The following is a 22,797-nucleotide window of genomic DNA, read 5'->3' as shown; positions in this document are numbered from 1 at the left end:
TTGTTTTTATCTTTCTTTTTTTTTATTTTTTATTTTTTATAAACATATAATATATTTTTATCCCCAGGGGATAAATCTGTGAATCGCCAGGTTTACACACTTCACAGTAGATGAGGTCTTAAGGGCGAAGCCCACATGGTGGAAGTAACATCTTCAGAGGAAGCCTTCTAAGAGACAGAGAGACCAGAGCTCTTTCTCACCCCACGTGAGGACCATGAGTAGGTGGCCATCTGTAAGGCAACGAGAAGCTCTTCACCAAGGAACCAGATTGGCCATCCCTTTGATCTGAGACTAATTTTAGCCTCCAGAACTGAGAAGTAAATTCCTGTTGTTTAAGCCACTCAGTGTATGGTAGTTTGTTAGGGTAGCCTGAGCTAAGACACAAACTAAGGCTCGAAGAAGAGAAACATTAAAATTACACAGAGAACTCTCCTGTGGCAAAGTTGCTATTTTTAGTGTTGTGTTTCCTAGAGTAGCATTTTACCCACCAGAGATGACTCTTCAGTTATAGTAATTAAGGAGGCTATTTGCTAAATGTAGTCTCATCTTCACAATTCTAAGGTCCTTGACTGCTCTAAAATTCTATGTTGCTAAGAAAAAAAAAATGTAGTGGAAACAACACAAATGTCCATCAATGACAACTGGATTAAAAATATATATATCCATACACGGGAATATTATTTGACCACAAAAAGGAATGAAATACTATGCATGCCACAACATGGAGGAGTCTTAAAAACATTACGCTAGGTGGAAGAAGCCAGTCACAAAAAAGCAAATACGCTTTCATTTATATGCAATATCCAGAAAAGGCAAATGTATAGAGACAGAAAAGAGATTAGTGGTTTCTTAGGACTGGGGGCAATAGGAAGAAAAGGAAGGGATAGCTAAAGGGTATAGGTTTTGGGGCTGGCTTAGTCAGTGGAGCATGCGACTCTTGATCTCAGGGTCATGTATTCGAGCCCTACAGTGGGCATAGAGGTTACTAAAAAAAAATATATATATATATATATATATATATATATATATATACACACACACACACACACACACACACACACACATATATATATTTAGGTTTCTAGTTGAGGTGATGCAAATGTTCTAAAATTGACTATGGTGATGGTTGTGAATATGCTAAATACATACTTTTTAAAAAAGATTTTATTTATTTGAGATATAAATAGTGAGAGACAGAGAGTGCATGCACACAAATGGGGGTGGGGAGGTAAGGGCAGGGGGAGAGAGAGAAACAGGCTCCCCACCGAGCAGGGAACCTAATATGAATATGCTAAATATACTTTAGATAGGTGAGGTATATTATATGTGAAATGTACCTCAATAAAGCTCTTTTTAAAACATGAAAAGGTATTCAACTTCATTCATAATTAAAGAAATGAGAATCAAAACAATGGTGAGTAACCATTTTTCATTCATCAGACTGGCAAACATTTTTAAGTCAATAGGTATCATGGGAGAGAGTGGGAGGTTAGTGCTCCTGCACATTGTTGGTGGGAGTATAAATTGAGGCAATCTTCCTAGAAGGAGGTTGGATAAGATCATTCATGATTCAGTATACACACACCTTTTGATTCAGTCATCCTACTTCCAGGGATTTATTCTGCAATACATTTATTGAGCATTAAAATAATTATCACAATACTGATTACAACTGAAAAAATTATTAAAAATTGAAAGTCCATCCATAGAATACTAAGTAAATTATATTATAAATTTATATAAATTATGGGTTTATGCATGGTTAAATGAATGAAGGTATAGAATATACTATTTTGTGTGAAAAGGGAAGAAAATAAGAATAAGAATATATATGTATTTGCATAAAGAAGGATACACAGTACATGAATATAAATTATTATCTGGTTAAATGGGAACTAAGTAGATGGTAGCTAGATTACCATCTACTTAGTGAGACTAAGAATACCTTTTTATATTGTTCTATTTTTGAGCCATATGAATATCTAACCTAAAAAATAGTTAAAATTAATAATATAACTGAAAGAATAAAGTAAAAAATAAAAGTAAACAAAAAGTAAAATACAATTTATCCAAGATACACTAAGTGAAAAAACAAGTTGCAGAATAGTATGGATAACACTTTCTTATTTATTCAGCTAACAAATACTTTTAAGTCCCTAATATATGTCCTAGAATCTAAGGATATAGAAATAAACAGGCAGCCAAGGCTCTGGCTATCATAAAGTTTACATTTTAGTAGGAAGTAGGTATGCAAGCACATAAATAAACAAAGGTAAAAGATACTGACATGGGTTGGGATATAGTTGTTTGTTGGATGACACAAAAAGCCCGAGGAAGTGACAAATGAGCTGACACCTGAATGAGGAGGATGTGGGAAAAGAGTGGTGTAGGAAAATAATGTAGTGAGTGCAAAGGTCCTGAGGCTGGGACAATTCAATGAGTTTGAAGATCTGGAATACAGGCTGCATTACAGGGAAAGTGGTAGGGGATGAAATCAGAGTAGTAGTCAGGGGACAAATAATGGGTTTAAATAAAAGAATAATACATGTGTTTACACATCAACTGCAAATATTTGAAGAACACACAAGAACCTTAACATTATTAAGTGGCTGTTTTGTAGATGGGTATTGGAGACTCTTTAAACTTTCTACCTTCAAGAGAAGTCTGGATTTATTAAAGTATTTAAACATGCATAAAATAAGAAAATATGCTTCACGCACAAAAAAGGGTTGTTGTTGTTTTTTAATGTAGAATATTGAGTAGGAATCTAGGAAAGTGAATATGGTCCCTAGAAGCTCGATGATTCCTTTGGTTCTGGTCCCTCTAGTGGCCATTATGGGGTAGTGCTGGTGGCTGTGTCCAAGAACAAGCAACCCATGGTGAGAGCTTAAAAAAAAAACCCAACTTTATTTATTTATTTATTCACTCATTTTTTTAAAAGAACTTTTTTTAAAAAAGGTTTTATTTGTTTATTTGACAGAGGCACAGCTAGAGAGGGAAGACAAGCAGAGGGAGTATGAGAGGGAGAAGCAGGCTTCCCACTGAACACAGATCCTGATGTGGGGCTCGATCCCAGGACTCTGGGACCATGACCTGAATCGAAGGCCCACCCTTAATGACTGAGCCACCCAGGTGCCCCAAGAGAGCTAAAAAATCTTTAATGGAACTCTGACACACTCAGAAGTTTAAATTCTTGAAATTGTTTAATCCTTGCCAAATGGTGGGTGAAGAAAACCCTCAAATTGCTACAGTGATTGTTACAATCACCTATTTACATCATGAAGCAGGGGGCAGCAAAATCTTCAGATTTTAAAATTAAAACATTAGGAAAATGTTGCAGTTCAGGAAGCTGCCCTGCAATTTTATGACTTAACTACCCAGGCCCTGGTCACTATCTCTTCTGAACCTTTGCTCAGGCCTATACTGTCTTGTCTTCTCTCCATCTGGATAAGTTACGTCTCTCTCCCATCTTGGACAGCTCACCTCTTCTGCACAACTCCCCCTCTCTTTGTCCATTTCTTATCCCAGCCCTAAGTTCTTCCTGACCAGGATAAAAATAGCTGACATTTAGGGAGCTGTCACTGGGTACCAGACACCATGTTAAATCATGTTACTTTGTTCAGTCCTCAAATCAACCCAGTGATGTACTTGCTATTATCGCTACTCTTATACAGATGGAGAAGGGCAACCTACGGCATAGGCCCCTACAGTAGGATCAAGGCTGGTAAATGGTACCTTGGAATTGAATCCCTAACTAGACCACACACATTTAACCAGTTACCTGTACTTGAATATATGGCTTTTTAAAAATTTATTTATTTATTTATTTTTTTGTGGGTGCAAGGCAAGATTTATTAAATGCACTCTCCCGCAAAGTTTCAGGGCTCAGAAGAAGAGGAGCCAGGAAAGTTGCGCCAGGAGGAGGTGGGCACCCTCAGGCGAGGTTCTTCGACTCTGGAAAGGGGAGTGGGGGAAGTTGCACTGGGAGGGATATAGCTTTTTTTTTTTTTAAATCTTTTTGTTATTTGTTTATTTTTTGAATATATGGCTTCTTATATAGATAGATATTACATATATATTTTAATCAGTGTAGATCATGGATCATAAACTCAGGTGTGTATAGGGACTAGGATGTGAGTGCAGAGAACTTGATATTACATTCTGTATTTTCTTAAAGGAATATGTCCTCTTGTTTTTCTTGAAACATAGGGCCTTTTTGCTCTGTCTTTGGATAAAACTAGGGATCAAGAAATATTTCACTTTTAACTCTATGATAAAAATGTAAGTGATAATGCCTGACAACTGATACTTGGCCTCAGTGTCAGAGAACAGCAGGGAATCAGGAGACCGTGACATGACTGTGACATGACAGCACAGACCCCATCTAAATGGTTCCACTTTGGGTCCAGGCAAATGTTGCCACTAGGAATGGCAAGTGAACCCCAACAGATATTCCAATGTTTCAAAAGGAAATAGAAGCCTGGAATATTATGTAAGTTTTCCCAACTTTAAAATGTTGGCAACTAATTCATATATAGGAACATGGCGTGGTAGGCCTGATTTGATCTGTGCATCACAAGTTCAATCTTATCTCTTATTGCCATGCAAGTTCCTTGTGAGGAACCACTAAACAGATTCCTTTAGCTCTCTCACAGTGCTGGGTGCATACCACTTACTCAGAGAATTTGTGCTGAGCCACGAAGCTGCTCATGAGTATTTCTCTATATTTAGATTTCAGTTCCTTTTGGCAAATGTTCATTTGGCAGCTTGGGCTTTCACAGAATCATATGGTATCTGTCAGTTTACCACAAAATCAAATGGATTCTCTGAATTTGCCAAAGAGGATGGGGACCAAGACATAGAAAATATTAATGAAAATTTCTTGTTTTGGGGGGATACCTGGGGGGCTCAGTTGGTGAAGTGTCTGTATCATCCCACATTGGGTTCCCTGCTTAGAGTGGAGTCAGCTTCTTCCCCCGCCCCGTGTCATATCCTCTCTCACTTTCTCACCCTCAAGTAAATAAAATCTTAAAAATAAATAAATAAATAAAATTTCTTGTTTTTGAGATACTGGTCTGGCTCAGTCAGTAGAACATGCAACTCTTAAACTTGGAAGTTGTGAGTTCGACCCCACTTTGGGTTAGAGATTACTTAAAAAAATAAATAAAAATATAAAAAAACAGTAAGTTTCTTGTTTTTTTTTTCTCTTAAAGATTTTATTTATTTATTTGACAGAGAGAGATCACAAGTAGGCAGAGAGGCAGGCAGAGAGAGAGAGAGGGAAGCAGGCTCCCTGCTGAGCAGAGAGCCCGATGCGGGACTCGATCCCAGGACCCTGAGATCATGACCTGAGCCGAAGGCAGCAGCTTAACCCACTGAGCCACCCAGGGGCCCCAAGTTTCTTGTTTTTATTCCACTAATTTGTCTGAGTGATAATAATCAAATCAATGTCCTCAGTCTCAGTTATACCTTAATGCACATTAGAATTGCTGGGAAAAACTTTTTTACAAAATACTCATGCCACATCCATAGAGACTCTTTTTTTTTTTTTTTTTAAAGATGTTATTTATTTGACAGAGAGACAGCTAGAGAGGGAACACAAGCAGGGGGAGTGGGAGAGGGAGAAGCAGGCTTCCTGCTAAGCAGAGAGCCCTACACAGGATCATGACCTGAACCCAAGGTGGACACTTAACTGACTGAGCCACTCAGGCACCCTGAGACTCCTTTTTAATTAGTCTACAGGATGGGCCTTGCATTGGTATGTGTGTGTGTGTGTGTGTGTGTGTGTGTGTGTATTCACCAAGTGATTTTAATATGTAGCTGCACTAGAGATTACTTGTCTAGGTTCTGGGAATCAGGACTCATAGGACCAGAGAATCACAGATCTTACTGCCGGGAGTTATCTCATGAATGATTTGGTCCAGTTTTACACCCTCAAGTCATTATTTTCTTAAAATTACCATCATATCTGATTTGATTACCGTATTACTGATATATTCCACTGCAATTATATTTGAGAAGGGGGTGGGAAGCTGAAATGTCAGGGACTTATTTATTTAAAAGATTTTTTATTTGGGGGCGCCTGGGTGGCTCAGTGGATTAAGCCGCTGCCTTCGGCTCGGGTCACGATCCCAGTGTCCTGGGATCGAGCCCCGCATCGGGCTCTCTGCTCAGCAGGGAGCCTGCTTCCACCTCTCTCTCTCTGCCTGCCTCTCTGCCTACTTGTGACCTCTCTCTCTGTCAAATAAAATAAAATCTTAAAAAAAAAAAGATTTTTTATTTGTTCTTTAATTTCTAAAGTTTTTTTTTTTTTTTTTTGATAGAGAGTGCACAAGCAGGGGGAGCAGCAGACAGAGGGAGAGGAAGAAGCAGACTTCCCACTAAGCAGGGAGCCCAATGTTGGGTTCAATCCCAGGACCCTGGGATCATGACCTGAGCTAGGCCAACACTTAACCAACTATGCCACCCAGGTGCCCCAAAATATTTTTTATTTTTAAGTAATCTCTATACCCAATGCAGGGCTAAAATTCACAACCCCGAGATCGAAAGTTGCATGCTCCACTGACTGAGCCGGCCAGGCACCCCCTGTCAGGAACATATTTAATATTTGCTTCCCAAACATAATCAAGTGACTATTTAAGGAATTTCATGGTTTAAAATAAATGTTATAGTAGTAGACACAAACAAGTAAGTTTGTGGCTTCTTTGTTTACCAACAAATGGCATATTAACCGCTTTTTTATGATCATTAAAATGAGTAATTTTTTAAAAATTAAAAATACACACACACTCCACACACTTAGCAAAAGTTCCAAAGGTATAAAAGTATAAAGTTTACCTACCATTCCTATACTTGGGCCTTCTAGTCCCCTTCTCTGAAGGCAAGTACTCATGAGTTTCTTGTATATCTTGCCAGAGACATTATTACTATACTTGAAATAGCTATTTTTTATTTTTTGCCTTGAGATAGGAATTTTTAGTCACTGTTCTTTTTGACAAATCGTTTAATTAAATTGCTTGAGAGTAAAGGTGCTAAGGTATCAACAGCCTTTAAAGAATCTTTCACGGGGTGTCTGGGTGGCTCATTGGGTTGGGCCTCTGCCTTCGGCTCGGTCATGGTCTCAGGGTCCTGGGATCGATCCCTGCCAGGAAGCCTGCTTGCTCTCTCTCTCTCCACCTGCCTCTCTGCCTACTTGTGATCTCTGTCTGTCAAATAAATAAATAAAAAATCTTAAAAAAAAAAAAAAAAGAATCTTTCACAAATTCTACTCTATGTCTGACTTAGCAGCAAGACTCCTTTTTGACACCCTGTGTGGGTCTCAAAATGCTGTTCTGCTCCTGCAGCCAGGGAGGGATTTTATTAGCTTGTTTTACAAACTGATGACAGTGACACACGTGGAGACTAAGGTCCTGGCAGGCTCCGTTTTCTTTGCATGGGTCTCATGCTGGACCAGAGCAGTAGCGTCTGAGGAGCAGGCGTTGGGAGCTAGGAGCCAGGTCAGAGATGGAGGCCTTTTCATCACGTCGCGCAAGTGGTGTCCGCACGATCCCAGTCTGAGCAGGGGGCGGGGGCCCGCGTTGCGGGAAATCAGGACGATCGGTTGAAGGCAGTTTCTGCAACTATTGGGCTTAGCGCCTTGAAAGCTCGGGATGCGAAAAGCTGCAAGGGAAAAGTGCCGATTTTGTCTATCACGACAGAAATTTAGCGCCAGACTGGAAGGAAAAGAGAGGGAGGACAGCAGCCAGTCCGAGAGCGACCCTGGGGGCTGCGCAGAGCCCACCTGTAGGCTGCCTAATTTCTTTTCTCGCTCGGCGCTTCTGAAGCTTGTTAGTCTCCAACGTCTAGCTCGTCTCCTTTTTGTTCCCACTGACCTTGAGCTGTTTTTCTCCTTCCCCCTTAAAGACTACCGCACTTGATGAGAAGGGGGAAACATTTTTAAAAAGCCAAACCCAGTAACACCTAAACCAAAAACACTTCCGGAGGGTGGTTCCTGGAGACGCGACGTAATTGGGACTTCCCGCCATGCCGCTTTCATGCTAATCTCGCGATGCCTGGTGGGAGTTGTAGTCCCGGGGTGGGAACCCGCTCCCCGGCCCGGGGCGACTTGGGGCTTTTTTTCTGATCTGGATTGGCCTGGGCTTGGACATCTAACTCCGCGACTCTTGAGGTGCAAAGAATTTTAACTCATAAAAAGTTCTACATGATTCCTATTATATATATTTTGCAGTATGTATTTTTTCAAGTTTTTTTTTTCAACGACCATATGTAAATAAAACGAATGGTAGTTGCTCCTTGACTTGATACGAACAGTTCAGAAAGGCATAGATTGAAACTAAAAGCCTCTCTTTTGTGCCTTCCCAGCTCCCTCCCTAAGAAGAAAAACACCAGCCTTTTAAGGAAATAATTATAGGCGCAAATGTACATATTATTTTAAAAGTACACAAAAGTGTTAGTGCTAGGGCGCCTGGGTGGCTCAGTGGGTTAAGCCTCTGCCTTCGGCTCAGGTCATGACGTCAGGGTCCTGGGATTGAGCCCCACATCAGGCTCTCTGCTCAGCGAGGAGCCTGCTTCATCCATGCCCCTGCCCCGCCTCCTTGTGATGTCTGTCTGTCAAATAAATAAATAAAATTTTTAAAAAAGTGATAGTGCTATAATACTTTTTTTATAGTGCTATAATACTCTTTTTTTTCTTTTTTAAAGATTTTATTTATTTGTTTGACAGAGATCACAAGTAGGCAGAGAGGCAGGCAGAGAGAGAGGAGGAAGCAGGCTCCCAGCTGAGTAGAGAGTCCGATGTGGGGCTCCATCGCAGGACCCTGGAATCGTGACCTGAGCCAAAGGCAGAGGCTTAACCCACTGAGCCACCCAGGTGCCCCAGTGTTATAATACTCTTATCAAACTACCTTTTTCATTTGATAATCCATCTTAGAGATCTTTTCATACTTGGGGAGAAAGAGCTATCTTACTCTCTTTTTAATGACTGTATAGTAGTTTCTTCCACAAATACCATAATTTAGTCATCTGCTATCTTCTCTGTTGTAGTGAGGGACATTTTGGTTGTTTCTGATTTTTTTTTTTCTGTTGCAGAGAATGTTGAAATGATCGCCTTGAACATTTTTTGGTGTAAATCCACCGGGTAAACTCACAGAGACATAACTACCCAGTTAAGGAGATAATAACTTTATAAAAATTAATGAATACTACCAAATTGTGCCAATTTACAGTCTTATCCAAAAATGTATAAAGGTGTTTATTTCCCCACTTCTGCTCTAGTGTTGGTATTATCAAACTTAAGAAATTCCACTTCTCTGAAAGATGAACAATTTGTTTTCTTTTGATTAGGAGTTTCATAGTAAAAAATGAGGTTGCACGCCTATGTGTTTTGGCCATCTATATTTCTGAAAGTAGCCATGTTGTCTGCCTAATTTTCTACAGGGTTGTTAATTTTTTTCTTACTGATTTGTCTGTACTTTTTGTAAATTAAAGAAGTTGGTCTTTTGTCTATTATGGGAATTATGAAAATGTTCTCTTTGTACATTATACCTTCTGATTTTGATTTTTTTTTTTTTTTTTTGCCACACAAATGCACTTAATATTGATGTACTCACGGGGGGGGCCTGGGTGGCTCAGTTGGCGAAAGTCCTCAGACTCTTGATCCCAGCTTGGGTCTTGATCTCATGGTCTAAGGACAAGCCCCACATTGAGCTCCATGCTGGTTGTGGAGCCTATTTAAAAAGAAAATTATATACTCATGATTATTAATTTTTTCTATGGCTTCTGAGTAATTTGGTTATATGTAATTTATTTTGGCACAAGGAGGAATGGTTCTAACTTTATCATTTATCATTTCTATAAATAGTAGCCAGAGGACCCAACGTGATTTTTGTTACATTTATTGAGGAAAAAAGCCCCAATGAACATTAAAAATATACCCTTCAATGAGATGCCACAGCAGGTTTGGAAGTTTATTTTGGGGGAAGAATAGAAATAAATAAGTGGCACACCAACTTTTCTCAAAGCATCTGTTTGTCTTGTATTATTGCCTTTTCTGAACAATACCCCATAAAGGCTGCATCTGTTTATTAAATACGTAATGAGGGGTGGCTGGGTGGCTCAGGGTCCTGGGATCGAGCTCTGAGTCGGGGGTCTCAGCTCAGCGGGGAGTCTGCTTCCCCCCCCCCCTGCCTGCATGTGATTTCCCTCTGTCAAATAAATAAAATCTTAAAAAAAAAAGAATAAAAGGTAGATGCCTTATTCTTATAAACTCACAATACATTTTTCATAATATATGATTTGAAACATGTAGGTTAAAGTAAATCTTAAAAGTTAAATATTGTGAAGTCGTTTGATCATTTTGTATATTAGCAAATAATGAAAGTGTTACATTTAGGCATTTGATTAATTTACATATAATATATATACTCTAATTGCATGTTATATATACATATATGGACCCAAACTTATTTTATCATTTTGGATTGTCATTTGGTGAAATTTAGAGTTGGTTTTTGTTCAGGCCTATGGTATATGATATATTCTATACAGTATATGGCATATTCTTGCCTTTTTTCTATTTTTGATCACAACTTTAGTGTAGATAAAGCAATGCAATACTTTACCCTTAAAAGAAGTTCTGAAGTATTAAAAAAAAAAGAAGTTCTGAAGTATAAACATCATTTAGGAACAAGGAACAGGGTTTGGCGTTGTTTACCTTGCATTATGATTCTTGTAACTTACCAATCAGAAAAGATAGTAGCTGAGACACCTGTGAGAGGGGAAGCCCTGTGATGGGTGCATTCATTTTATTCTTCTTTGTCAACTCTACAGCACAATGTTAGCTTCCCAGGATGAGTAAACTGGTTAATTACACAGCAGCACTAGGATGTAGAACAAACCAAACTAAACCAAACAAAGAATAAACCTTCCGAGTTATCATCTCTATTAAGGCCATAAATAGCTGTGTGCTGTTTGTCATTTTCCAGTTTTTACTGACTTGTTTTTTATTGCTCCTTTTTTTATTACAAGAATAATACATGTTTATCTTAGCAAATGTAGATGAGTAAAAAGAATAAAATGTAAACCACTTGTGACCCTATTATCTAGTGATAACTGGTCTGTTTTGGTATATATGTGTTTTCATATTTTGTAAATACACATAACATATATTTATAAAACTGGCATTGTACCATATATATTTTAAAAATTTTACATGTTTTTAGGTTTTAAATTGAGATATAACTTTGACCCAGTGACATGTACAGTCTTCATGCTCAGTGAATTTTGACATAGTACATACTGGTTTCTAACCGTTTTTTCATGAAAAATTAGATGGTGAACATCACTCAGGCATTATTGACGTTTCTACATCATTTTGTTTTTTATTTTATTTTATTTTTTTAAGATCTTATATATTTATTTGACAGACAGAGATCACAAGTAGGCAAAGAGGCAGAAAGAGAGAGAGGAGGGGAAGCTCGCTTACTGAGCAGAGAGCCGGATGTGGGGCTCGATCCCAGGACCCTGAGATCACGATCTGAGTGGAAGGCAGAGGCTTTAACCCACTGAGCCACCCAGGTGCCCCCATTTTGTTTTTTAAAGAATTTTATTTGACAGAGAGAGGGAGGGAGAGAGAGAGAGCGTGCCCACATCCTTGCACAAGTAGGGGAGGGGGAGGGAGAAGCAAACTCACTGCTGAGTAGGGATCCTAATGCGGGGCTTGATGCCAGGATCCTAGGATCATGACCTGAGCTGAAGGCAGACACATAACTGACTGAGCCACCCAGGTGCCGCTATACTGCATTTTATTTTTTCCTGTGTCAAACACTCGGGCTGCTTCTACCTTTTCGCTGTTGTGAATAACGATGTTATGAACATGGGTGTACAAATACCTGTTCAAGTCCTTGCTTTCTGTTCTTTTGGGTCTATCCCTAGAAGTGGAATTGTTGGATCATATGGTAATTCTATATTTAATTTTTTGAGGACTTGCCACCCTATTTTCCATAGCAGCAACTTCCCATGATTTTAAGGCCATTTGTCAGTTCTTCTGGTCAGTATTTTGTGATACCCAAGTAGGCCTCCGAATACCCCAAGGGATGTAAATTCCCCAGAACAAAAATAACTACACTTTTTAAAAACAAATTCCACACAGAAACGTAGTAAGAGAGGATATATAATGAAGACTTTGTAAAAATGGTGCTTCGGCATTTTATTTATTTTCCGAAATAAACCTTAAAGTAGATGTATATAGGTGAGCTCAAAGAAACCATTTGTTTTTTCAAGGTGATAATGTTTAAAGGGGTAAGGTGGTTAAAATGTTGCATCTGTGACCACTCACCTTCTTCTCTAAATCCTAGACCTGATCTGCAAATCATCCTAGGGCCAGATCGAGCTGAAACATGTTCCCTAAACCCACCTTGGGCCGGACGCATGAGCCTGGAGAGAGCTCAGGAGGAAGGCTACAGAGAGACAAACCTCGTCAGCATACAGTTCTTCTCTCCCTGTCCTGTTTTATTTCCTGCAGAGTATAAATCACTATTTTAATTGATCTTGTTTGTCTGCATGTTTCTTGTCTGTCTCCCTCCATCAGAATGTAAGCTCCTGAAGAAGTGACTGGTGTGTCTGAGTGGCTCAGTTGGTTAAGCATCTGCCTTCAGACCCTGATGTCAGGGTCCTGGGATCGAGACTCTCAGTGAGGAGCCTGCTTCTCCCTCACCCTCTGCCTGATGCTCTCCCTGTCTGTGCTCTTTCTCTGTTAAATAAATAAAATCTTTAAAAAAAAGTAAAAGAACTGACTGACTGACTTACCACATCTTTTCCCATAGTCACACTGGGCACAAATCACATTCTCAATAAATACTTGTTGAATGAATAAATTACCAAGTGATTGAAAATTTGCTCTCCTAGTCTATTTCCTTTTACTCCCAAACTATTTAAAAGATTATGAAATATTTTAAACACTCAAAAAATGCCCCCTACTCAGATTTAACAATTCTAGGAGTTTGATTATATTGCTTCAAATTTTCTTCTATCTCTTAAAACAAAAGGAAAAAAGATAAAAATACATAGGGAATGGAGAAATGGGTAATTTGGGGAGTACGTAAAAATAGTCAGTCTTTGTCAACCCATAAAATGAATGGTTCAAGTGCATTACTTACTGTAAACTCAAACTACAGATCCCAGACAGCTTTGCAACAGCTCCGCACGTGGCCTGTTCTTTTCTCTTCCACAAACAGCCAATGAAAGGTAGAGTTTACAAAGGTCTAGGGTGACATCTGGTGTACTGACTGTGACCAGCCTCAAATCTCATTATTGCCATTTGGAACGTGCGGCTGAAAACAAGATCTAAAAAGGCTTTTCCGATTAATTCACAGCTTATTCTGTCTCTTGTCTCAGAGGGAAAAGAAGCTGATTTAATAATTGAAATGGATGCAATACTAAATTACAGTTCAGAAGACACTGAAGATTTCTACATGCTGCTGGGATGTGATGAATTGTCTTCGGTAAGACTGTGGATAATGCTCTTTTTCAAGTTTTTATTTAAGGTGGTAACTTTGAACTTTTAGTCAAATTGCCTAAAAACCTAATCTTATATTCTTTTAAAGCACATTTGACTTAGAGAAAGTTGAGGATTTAAATCTTGGGTCTTTAGTGGGGTAGTGTCCTTTTGTGATTTTTAGAGGTTTCTGACCAAATTTCTGTATTCTGGCACATGGCCATAGACTCTATTTCAAATACACTAAAAATATGTATTTGAAATTTTATTGTAATGCTCTTGGCAGTGTTTAACAGAATACCTAAGTTGTATCTTCATTATGGTAATTTATACTAAAATTTAGATGAAATGTAATTTTCTAGTAATTAGTGTTTTTAAAATGTTTTATTAAAATATGTACTTTTACACGATCAGTTAAATTATATAAACCAAGAAACATCCTTTTATATTAACATTATAAATCATGTGTGAGAAATTACTTAAAAGGGTGGCTTCTGAAACAAAATATGTGAAAAGCTCTGTAGTTATTCTGGATCTATAATAAAATAATATTTTTAAAGGACATAAAAATGTTTTGAAGTAAAAGTTTTTTAAATTATGGAAAACTCATTTATAATTCTATTTCCCAGGAATAATGCTATTAATATGTGATTTATTAATCTTTAGTCTTTTTCTTATGTATATTTTTTGGAGATATGTTTGGGAAGATACTATATATTTACTTGTTGATTCCTGCTTTTTACCCACTCAGGGATTTCTCCATATTATTAAACACTCTTCATACATATTTTAATGTTGCACATTTCATTTTATTGTTGTATCACAATTGATTATTCCCTTATTGTTAAATATTTCATTTATTCCTAGTTTTTCAATGTTTTAAATACCATTGAGATGAATAGGAAGTACCTTTCAACATATTATTAAATATATTATATTTTATATAATAATTATTAAAATTTTTTTTGCTAAAATATAGCTATTAATATCAAAATATTTTAAAGCAAAATTCTTTTCTATTTATCTTTGTTTCATAAGGCTGGAGTTTAGTAATAAAATATGCTTAATTTTGTTTGGAAAATAAAATGTGATGTTGGACTAAAGGATTAAAATCTCTATCTTCATCACACTGAGGGAGTTACCTTATGTATCTTGTAGTTAAACACACATACACACACACATGCACACACCAGGTTATAATACTCCTTTAGCTGTATATTTCTTCTTTAGGGTAATATGTCACTCTTGTTTACTTTAGTGGTGGTTTACTTAATAGCAATTGAGAAAGCTTATTGACATTTTTAACCACCTGTCTTATGAGTTATGCTATTGCCAAATAGTTTTTGAAGGAGCTTTTTAAAATCAAAGGAACATAATTTAACTTGATAAGCTTCACAAATTGGATTTAAAGAAATATTGTTATTCTAAGTTATGAAGTGAAGGTGATTATATCCCCATAATAAATATCTACACCCTTTTAGTCAGTCTTTTGTAGGTATGTTATTGTTTCCTCAGTCTACAAAGAAGGAAAAGGAGGGTAAGTTTTGAATAGACTGAAAAAAATGATCCTATTGTTTATTTATAATGTTTATGACAGTCTCTTTCATTATGGCTAGCAAGTTTGTTACCAGTTATAGTCAAACTTCCCTGTATGTACTGTAGCATATATTAAAAGGAGAATAAAAGCATTGTCTTGCCATTCCTTCTTTACTGATTCTGCAAATGACATACCATGTTTAGATTACAATCATTTATTTAAAATGATCTGTCACAATTTTGTCAATTCTTTTTATATGTATCTTTCCCCTGTTTTCATATATATCTTTCCCATTAAAAATATTTAATTTTTCTTATTTGTAAGTAATCTCCACACCCAGTGTGGGGCTTGAACTCACAACCCCAAGATCAAGACTCACATGCTCTACTGACTGAGCCAGCCAGGCACCTCTGAAAATATTTAAATTCCATTTTTTGAGTATTAAGTGTGACGTTTCTTTTAGTTGATTTGTAGTGGATGGATTTCTTTTACTTTAAATATTCCTTGATATGATACTTTAAAAAGTTGACCAGAACTATTCATACTCAAAAGCAGTTTACCAATTATCATTTCAAAGCAACTTATGCAACTTATATTTTGATTCTATTTATAACAACTGTGTTGACACACACACATATAATTCTTTTGCTTTAGTATATAATTCTTAAAATGTAAAGCTTCCACTGAAAATTAATGAAATGACATATATAAACCCTGGGACGATTTCCACAGTATTGAGTGGAAAACAACATACCCTCGTTTCAAAAACATTTACTGAAGGTTGATTCCAAGTTAGTCAGCTTTTTTGCCTTGAATCAGATTTTACACAAAAGACACATGTTATGAAATCTTCTAAAGTCCTTATTAATATACACACCACTAGTGTGTAAGGCATCCTCTGTGGTTTATACCTTACTTGATTTTTTGATATTTGGTTACCATTTCAGTAGTATTGATAAGAAGACATCCTGATTTCAAGATTTCACAGACTTGAAAATTGAGCATAAACTTGATAGATAAATGGAGACACCTATTTTTTTCTTACCATTTACTAGCTATGTGATCTTGGGAAATGGTTTAGCTTTTCTCTGCCTTTGTTTTCTAATCTGCAAATGGAGATAATAATAGTACTCACCTCATAGAGTTGTTGTGGGGATTAAAGGAGACATGATAAATAAAGTCCTTAGAATAGTGCCTGGCACATTGTGGGTGTGGGCGTGGGTATGAGCATTGCTTTGGCCTCGCAGTAATACTCTACACTTGGAACTTTGTAAGTTAGACTACTCCATAATTGACATTTTTAAAAATGTTTTATTTTGAAAAATTTTTTCCTTTTTAAAAAATTTTTTTGAGTAAGTTCTATGCCCAATCTGGGACTTGAACTTAGGACCCCAAGATCAAGAGTCATATGCTCTACCAACTGAGCTAGTCAGGTGCCCCAAAATGATCTCTTTTTAAAAAAAATTTTATTTTTAAGTAATATTTACACACAATGTGGGAGAGTCCCACATTCCACTGACTGAACCAGCCAGGCACCCTCCAAAATGATTTTTTCTTTTTTAAATATTTTTTTAAAAAGATTTTATTTATTTGTCAGGGAGAGAGAGAGAGAGCACAAGCAGAGGGGAGCAGCAGACAGAGGGAGAAGCAGGCTCCCTGCTGAGCAGGGAAGCAGATGTGGGCTTTAATCCCAGGGTATGGGGTTTGATCCCAGGACTGTGGGATCATGACCAGAGCCAAAAGTAGATGCTTAACTGACTGAGCCAGCCAGTTATGCCCTAAAGATATTATTTCTTTATTTGAGAGAGAGAGAGAGAGAGAGAGAGAGAGAAGGAGAGAACACAAGGAGGAGTAGGGGAAAGGCAGTGGGAGAGTGAGAAGCAGACTCCCCACTGAGCAGGGAGCTGGATATGGGGCTCCCTCCCAGGACCCCAAGATCACCACCTGAGCTGAAGGCACTTAACCAACTGAGACACCCAGGCATCCTCCCATCCCCCAAATGATTTTTAATGCTCTTTAAGAACAGTTTTAGATTCATAGCAAAATTGAGGGGAAGGTATAGAGCTTTCCCCTATACTTTCTTCCCTCCCTTCATGCATAGATGCCCCTCTCCACTTGTTATCAATATCTCCACTAGAATAGTTCACTTGTTACAATGATGAACCTACATTGACACGTTGCTATCATCCAAAGTCCAGTTTGTATTATGGTCCACCCTTGGGTTTGTACATTCTATAGGTTTCTTTTCTTTTTTTTTTTTTTAAAGATTTTATTTATTTATTTGACAGAGAGAAATCACAAGTAGGCAGAGAGGCAGGCAGAGAGACAGGAGGAAGCAGGCTCCCCGCCGAGCAGAGAGCCCGATGTGGGACTCGATCCCAGGACCCTGAGATCATGACCTGAGCCGAGGGCAGCGGCCTAACCCACTGAGCCACCCAGGCGCCCCTGTACATTCTATAGGTTTGGACAACGTATAATATCATTTATCTTACAGAGTAGTTTCACTGCTCTAACAATCCTCTGTGCTCCACGTATTTGAATAATTTTTGATTTACAGAAAAGTTGCAAAAATAACACAGAGTTTCTATATACACTGAATCTGGCTTCCCTTGGTGTAAACATTATATTTACAATTATTGTGCACAGTAAAATGATGCAAATCAGGAAATTAACATTGGTACAAAAGTATTAACTTAACCAGGGACCAACAGGCTTTTTTTTTTTTTTTTTTTTAAAGAATGGATAGACAGTCAGGAATGGAGTGAAGAAAGAAGGGCACTTAGGACACAAATTTTTTTTCAAGTTCTTTTTTTAAGTTTTTTTTTTCTTTTCCCCCAAAGATTTTATTTATTTATTTGCCGGAGAAAGAGAAAGAAAGAGGGGGTGGGCAGCAAAAGCAGGGGGAGTGGCAGGCAGAGCAGGCAGAGGGAGAAGCAGGTTACCTGCTAAGCAGGAACCTGGGATCAGGACCTGAGCTGAAGGCAGCTCTTAACCAACTGAGCCACCCAAGATACAAAATTTAAGGATGCACTCTCATGGTCATGCAAGTGCAGAAACCTAAGAGAGAGAGAGAGAGAACCTCCTTAAACCTAAGCATCCTGCTTGTCTCACCCTGGTGCTGTCCCTGAGATAGCAAACATTTTACTTTATTTTATTTTATTTTATTCAACATGGATGGGACTGGAAGAGATTATGCTGAGTGAAATAAGTCAAGCAGAGAGAGTCAATTATCATATGGTTTCACTTATTTGTGGAGCATAACAAATAGCATGGAGGACATGGGGACTTAGAGTGGAGAAGGGAGTTGGGGGAAATTGGAAGGGGAGGTGAACCATGAGAGACTATGGACTCTGAAAAACAATCTGAGGGTTTTGAAGGGACGGGGGGTGGGAGGTTGGGGTACCAGGTGGTGGGTATTATAGAGGGCACGGATTGCATGGAGCATGGGGTGTGGTGCAAAAATAATGAATACTGTTATGCTGGAAATAAATTAAAAAAAAAAATAGATAATGTACATATACACTAAAAAAAAAAAAAAAAAAGAAAGAAAACTAGGCTCCATGCCCAGTGTGGAGCCCAATGTAGGGCTTGAACGCATGACCTCGAGATCAAGACTTGAGCAGAGATCAAGAGAATGATACTCAACTGACTGAGCCACCCAGACACCTGAGCCACCCAGACACCTCCCCGCTCTTTTGAGCTAGCAAATATTTTAGAGACTTATGGTCTCTGTCACAGCTACTCAGCTTTGCCAGTGCAAGAAAGTAGCCATGGGTAATATGTGAAATGAATGACTATGGCTATCTTCCAATAAAACTGTATTTAAATAACAGGTGACAGGCCAGATTTGGCCTTTGGGCCAGAGTTAGTCAACCGCGAATCTAAGGATAGTTCCCATTCTAATTTCATCAGTTTTTCTACTAATGGCTTTTTTCCTTCCAAGATCCAAGCCAAAATTCTTTATTACAGTCAGTTGTCTTGTTCCCTTGGTTTCCTCCACAGTGACAGTTTCTCATACCTTACTTATCTTTCATGACCTCGACACTTTGAAAAGTAATGTTATTTTGTAGAATGTCTCTCAATTTTGTTTTGTTTTAGATTTTCTCTTGATTAGACTGAGGTTATGTGTTTTTGGAAAGAACACTGCTGAAGCCATATTATACTTTTTTCAGTGTATCACATCAGGACTACATGATGCTGTTATGTCTTATTGACCTGAACACATGGTTAAGGTGGTATCTGTCAGTTTTTTTCTACCAGGATCTTGCATTGTAGAGGCACTGGTTCCCCTTTTGTAATTAAAAAATATTTTTGGTGATGATTTTTTGAGACTATAGTGTGTCTCTCAGGCTTTTAGCATTGTTTGCTGGATTTTTTAAAAAAGATTTTATTTATTTATTTGAGAAAGAGAGAACAAGAGAGCACAAGCAGGGGGAACAGCAGACAGAGAGGGAGCAGGGAGCCCGATGTGGGATTCGATTCCAGAACCCCAGGATCATGACCCAAGCGGAAGGCAGACACCCAGCTATGTGAGCCACTCAGGTGCCCCTTGTGGATCGTCCCTGTAACAATTACTTACCACTATGGTGTTTGCCTATGGTGACTTTCTATTTTCCTCATTCATTTTACATTTATTACTAAGAATTCTTCCATAAAGAAAAGTTATCCTTTTTCCCATATTTATTTATTCAGCTGTTTTTGTCCCTATGAATTAATATTTATTGAATTTTTCTGGATTATAACACAATACTACCACTATATATTTTGTGGCTCAAATTGTTTCTCTGGCTTACGTTTTAATTGTCATTTGATTAGAATGATGTAGGATCATCTCATAGGATTTATTTCAGGGATATCATTAATATTTGGAGTTTTATGGGAAAAATCCAGTGTCACATAAGTGAACTGAAATGATGGATACTAATTAACTCACTTATTAAAATGAGCCTTCTCTTTTCTATAGCATATCAATTCCCATCACTAGAATCAATTCATTCTTTTAATGACTAAATCACAATTGCCAGAAGCTCCTCTTATGCTATAATCATATTATTGAAAGAACTTCTGTCAGTCAATAATCAAGTATTTATTCAACACTTGGCATCTTGCCAGTACTGGAAGTGATGGGGGTAAAACAAAACAAAACGAAAAGGTGAGAAATAGTGCACGTGTGTAAGACACTTGGCAGCCAGCCGAGGAGGCAAAGCTAATACAAAGGAAACAATTTGAGAAAAAATAAATACTGTGCTGTGTGGTACTATTTATAAGTGCAACAGGAATTAAAGGAAGACTACCTGAAAAAATTTCGGAGAAGAGATGAAGATTGAAGTGATCTTCCTAGGTCATAATTTAGACACATGGTGGGAGAGATGGAGGGCATTTGTGTGGCCAGGGAAATGTGGAGAAGATCCATTCAAGCGGGAATCAGATTAGTGCCTATTGCACAATAGAGTATTTCCTGACACAGATCCAAAGATTGTGCTAATACGCTATGGAAAAGGTACATTTTTTAAGTTTTGAAACTTCATTTCTAAAACTAATCTATTTTCTTATTTTTTAAATTTTTTATTTTTTTAAAGATTTTATTTATTTATTTGACAGATGACATGCAGGCAGAGAGGCAGGCAGAGAGAGAGAGGGGAGGAAGCAGGCTGCCCGCGGAGCAGAGAGCTTGACGCTTGACGCGGGACTCGATCCCAGGACTCTAAGATCATGACCTGAGCCGAAGGCAGCGGCTTAACCCACTGAGCCACCCAGGCGCCCCAAAACTAATCTATTTTCAATAAAGAAATGTGAAGTAGGAAGACACAATGGAGAAAAATGTTAACGTAATGCTTAAAATCTGGGAGTATGCCATATGCATGTGTGCACATGCGCTGTATTTATGTTTTTTTTAAAAGATCTATTTATTTATTTTAGAGAGAGAGGAAGGGAGGAGGGGCAGAGGGAGAAGGAGAGAGAAAAACTCAAGCAGACTACATGCTGTGCATGGACCCTGAGGTGGGGCTTGATCTCATCACCCCGAGATCATGACCTGAGCAGAAACCAAGTCATACACTTAACTGAGTGAACCACCCAGCTGCCCCTATTTATGTGTTATGTAAGTTCACGCACATATGTGTAAATATATTTTAAAAGATTTATTTACTTGAGAGAGAGAGAGGAAGAGGGAGAGAGAGGGAGAGAACATGCACATGAGTTGGGGGAGGAGCACAGGGAGAGTGGGAGAGAAGTAGACTTCTTGCTGAGCATGGGGTCAACACAATGACCCTGAGATCCGGACCTGAGCTGAAATCAAGGGTTGGATGCTTAACTGACCCAGCCGCCTAGGTTTCCCATGTGTGCATATTTGTAAGTGCATTTCCATACATATTTAGTGTCAGACTACCTTCATTCAAATACTGGCTGTGCTACTATGTGTATGGCCTTGGGACAGTTACTTAACTTTTCTATTTCTTGGTTTTCTAATCTGTAAAATGGGAAAAATAAAATAAAATATAATAATAAAATAAAATAGGGGCACCTGGGTGGCTCAGTGGGTTAAGCCTCTGCCTTCAGCCCAGGTCATGATCTCAGGGTCCTGGGATCGAGTCCCACATCGGGCTCTCTGCTCTGCAGGGAGCCTGCTTCCTCCTCTCTCTCTCTCTCTGCTTGCCTCTCTGCCCACTTGTGATCTCTCTCTGTCAAATAAATAAAATATTTAAAAAATATATATATAATATAATAAATAAAATAAAAAATAGTACTCCCTTCATTGAGTGATTGTGGGAATTAAATAAGATATTATATACATAGTGCTTAGAGTAGTGTCTGGCATATAAGTCTCAATAAATCTTAGCTTGGGGTACTTGGGTGGCTCAGTCAGTTAAGCTTCTGCCTTCAGTTTAGGTCACAATCCCAGCCTCCTGGAATTAAGCCCAGTATTGAGCCCCTTGCTCAGCAGGGAGCTGCTTCTCCCTCTGTCTGCTGCTCCCCCCGCTTGTGCTCTCTCTCCTTTCTCTCTCTGTCATATAAATGTATCTACACACACACACACACACACACACACACACACACACACAACATAATCCCTTTTAAGGTAAAACACTATGGTTTTATGCTGCATATAATGCTTTGTAGTTTACATTTCCTCATAGAAATACGTTACATAATTTTTCTCAGATTATTGAAAGTCTTCTACTACAAGATGATTTTTTAATGACTGCAACATATTTCAGCCTATGACAATATTTTAATTAATTTTAATCTTTTACTACTGGACACATAAGGTTTTGTTTGAAATTTATAATATTTTATTCATTGAACCTTCTTATAACTAAATAATTTTCCCAACTCTATCTCCTTAGACAAATTCCTAGAATTGGAATTGTTATATCAAACAGTGAAAAAATTATAGGCTTTTCATATACAGATATACATATATATATATTTTTATTATACATGTATTAAATATTTATTTATTTATTTATTTCTAGGAAATCTGCATCCTTACTGGGAGAGCAGGAAAGTGTTCATTTCTTTGCAGCCTGAGTGACACAGGTCATTATTATGCCCTGGATGTTTTGATTTATTTGATTTTGAGTAAAGTTGAACATTGTATGTTTATTGGCCAGCATAATCGGCAGTTTTCCAGACCATTGAGCATTGGATCAGGAAGGCAGGACTCAGTGGACCTTGAAATGAGAGCCTCACTGGTCCAGGGGCTGTGGTTGGCACATGGGGTGGGGATGCTAGGAGATAAATAGAACATTCTCAAGACAAACTGACC

The 22,797-nt window shown here is 38.0% G+C and overlaps 1 protein-coding gene across 2 annotated transcripts in view; it reads left to right on the top strand.

Annotated features, from left to right (window-relative positions):
• The first annotated feature begins 13,254 nt into the window (after positions 1 to 13,254).
• Positions 13,255 to 22,797, top strand: part of DNAJC12 (DnaJ heat shock protein family (Hsp40) member C12) — a 36,228-nt gene continuing 26,685 nt past the window's right edge. For both annotated transcript variants that reach the window (XM_032313533.1, XM_032313531.1), the window contains exon 1: positions 13,255 to 13,499. In XM_032313533.1, the coding sequence (XP_032169424.1) occupies positions 13,422 to 13,499 (78 nt within the window). In that variant the 5' untranslated portion in view covers positions 13,255 to 13,421. The remainder of the gene's footprint in view (positions 13,500 to 22,797) is intronic.

The sequence above is a fragment of the Mustela erminea genome, chromosome 14 (genome assembly GCF_009829155.1).
Source record: "Mustela erminea isolate mMusErm1 chromosome 14, mMusErm1.Pri, whole genome shotgun sequence".
Lineage (NCBI taxonomy): Eukaryota > Metazoa > Chordata > Mammalia > Carnivora > Mustelidae > Mustela > Mustela erminea.
The sequence above is the reverse complement of the archived record's forward strand: the minus strand, read 5'-3'. Positions and strand labels throughout refer to the sequence as shown.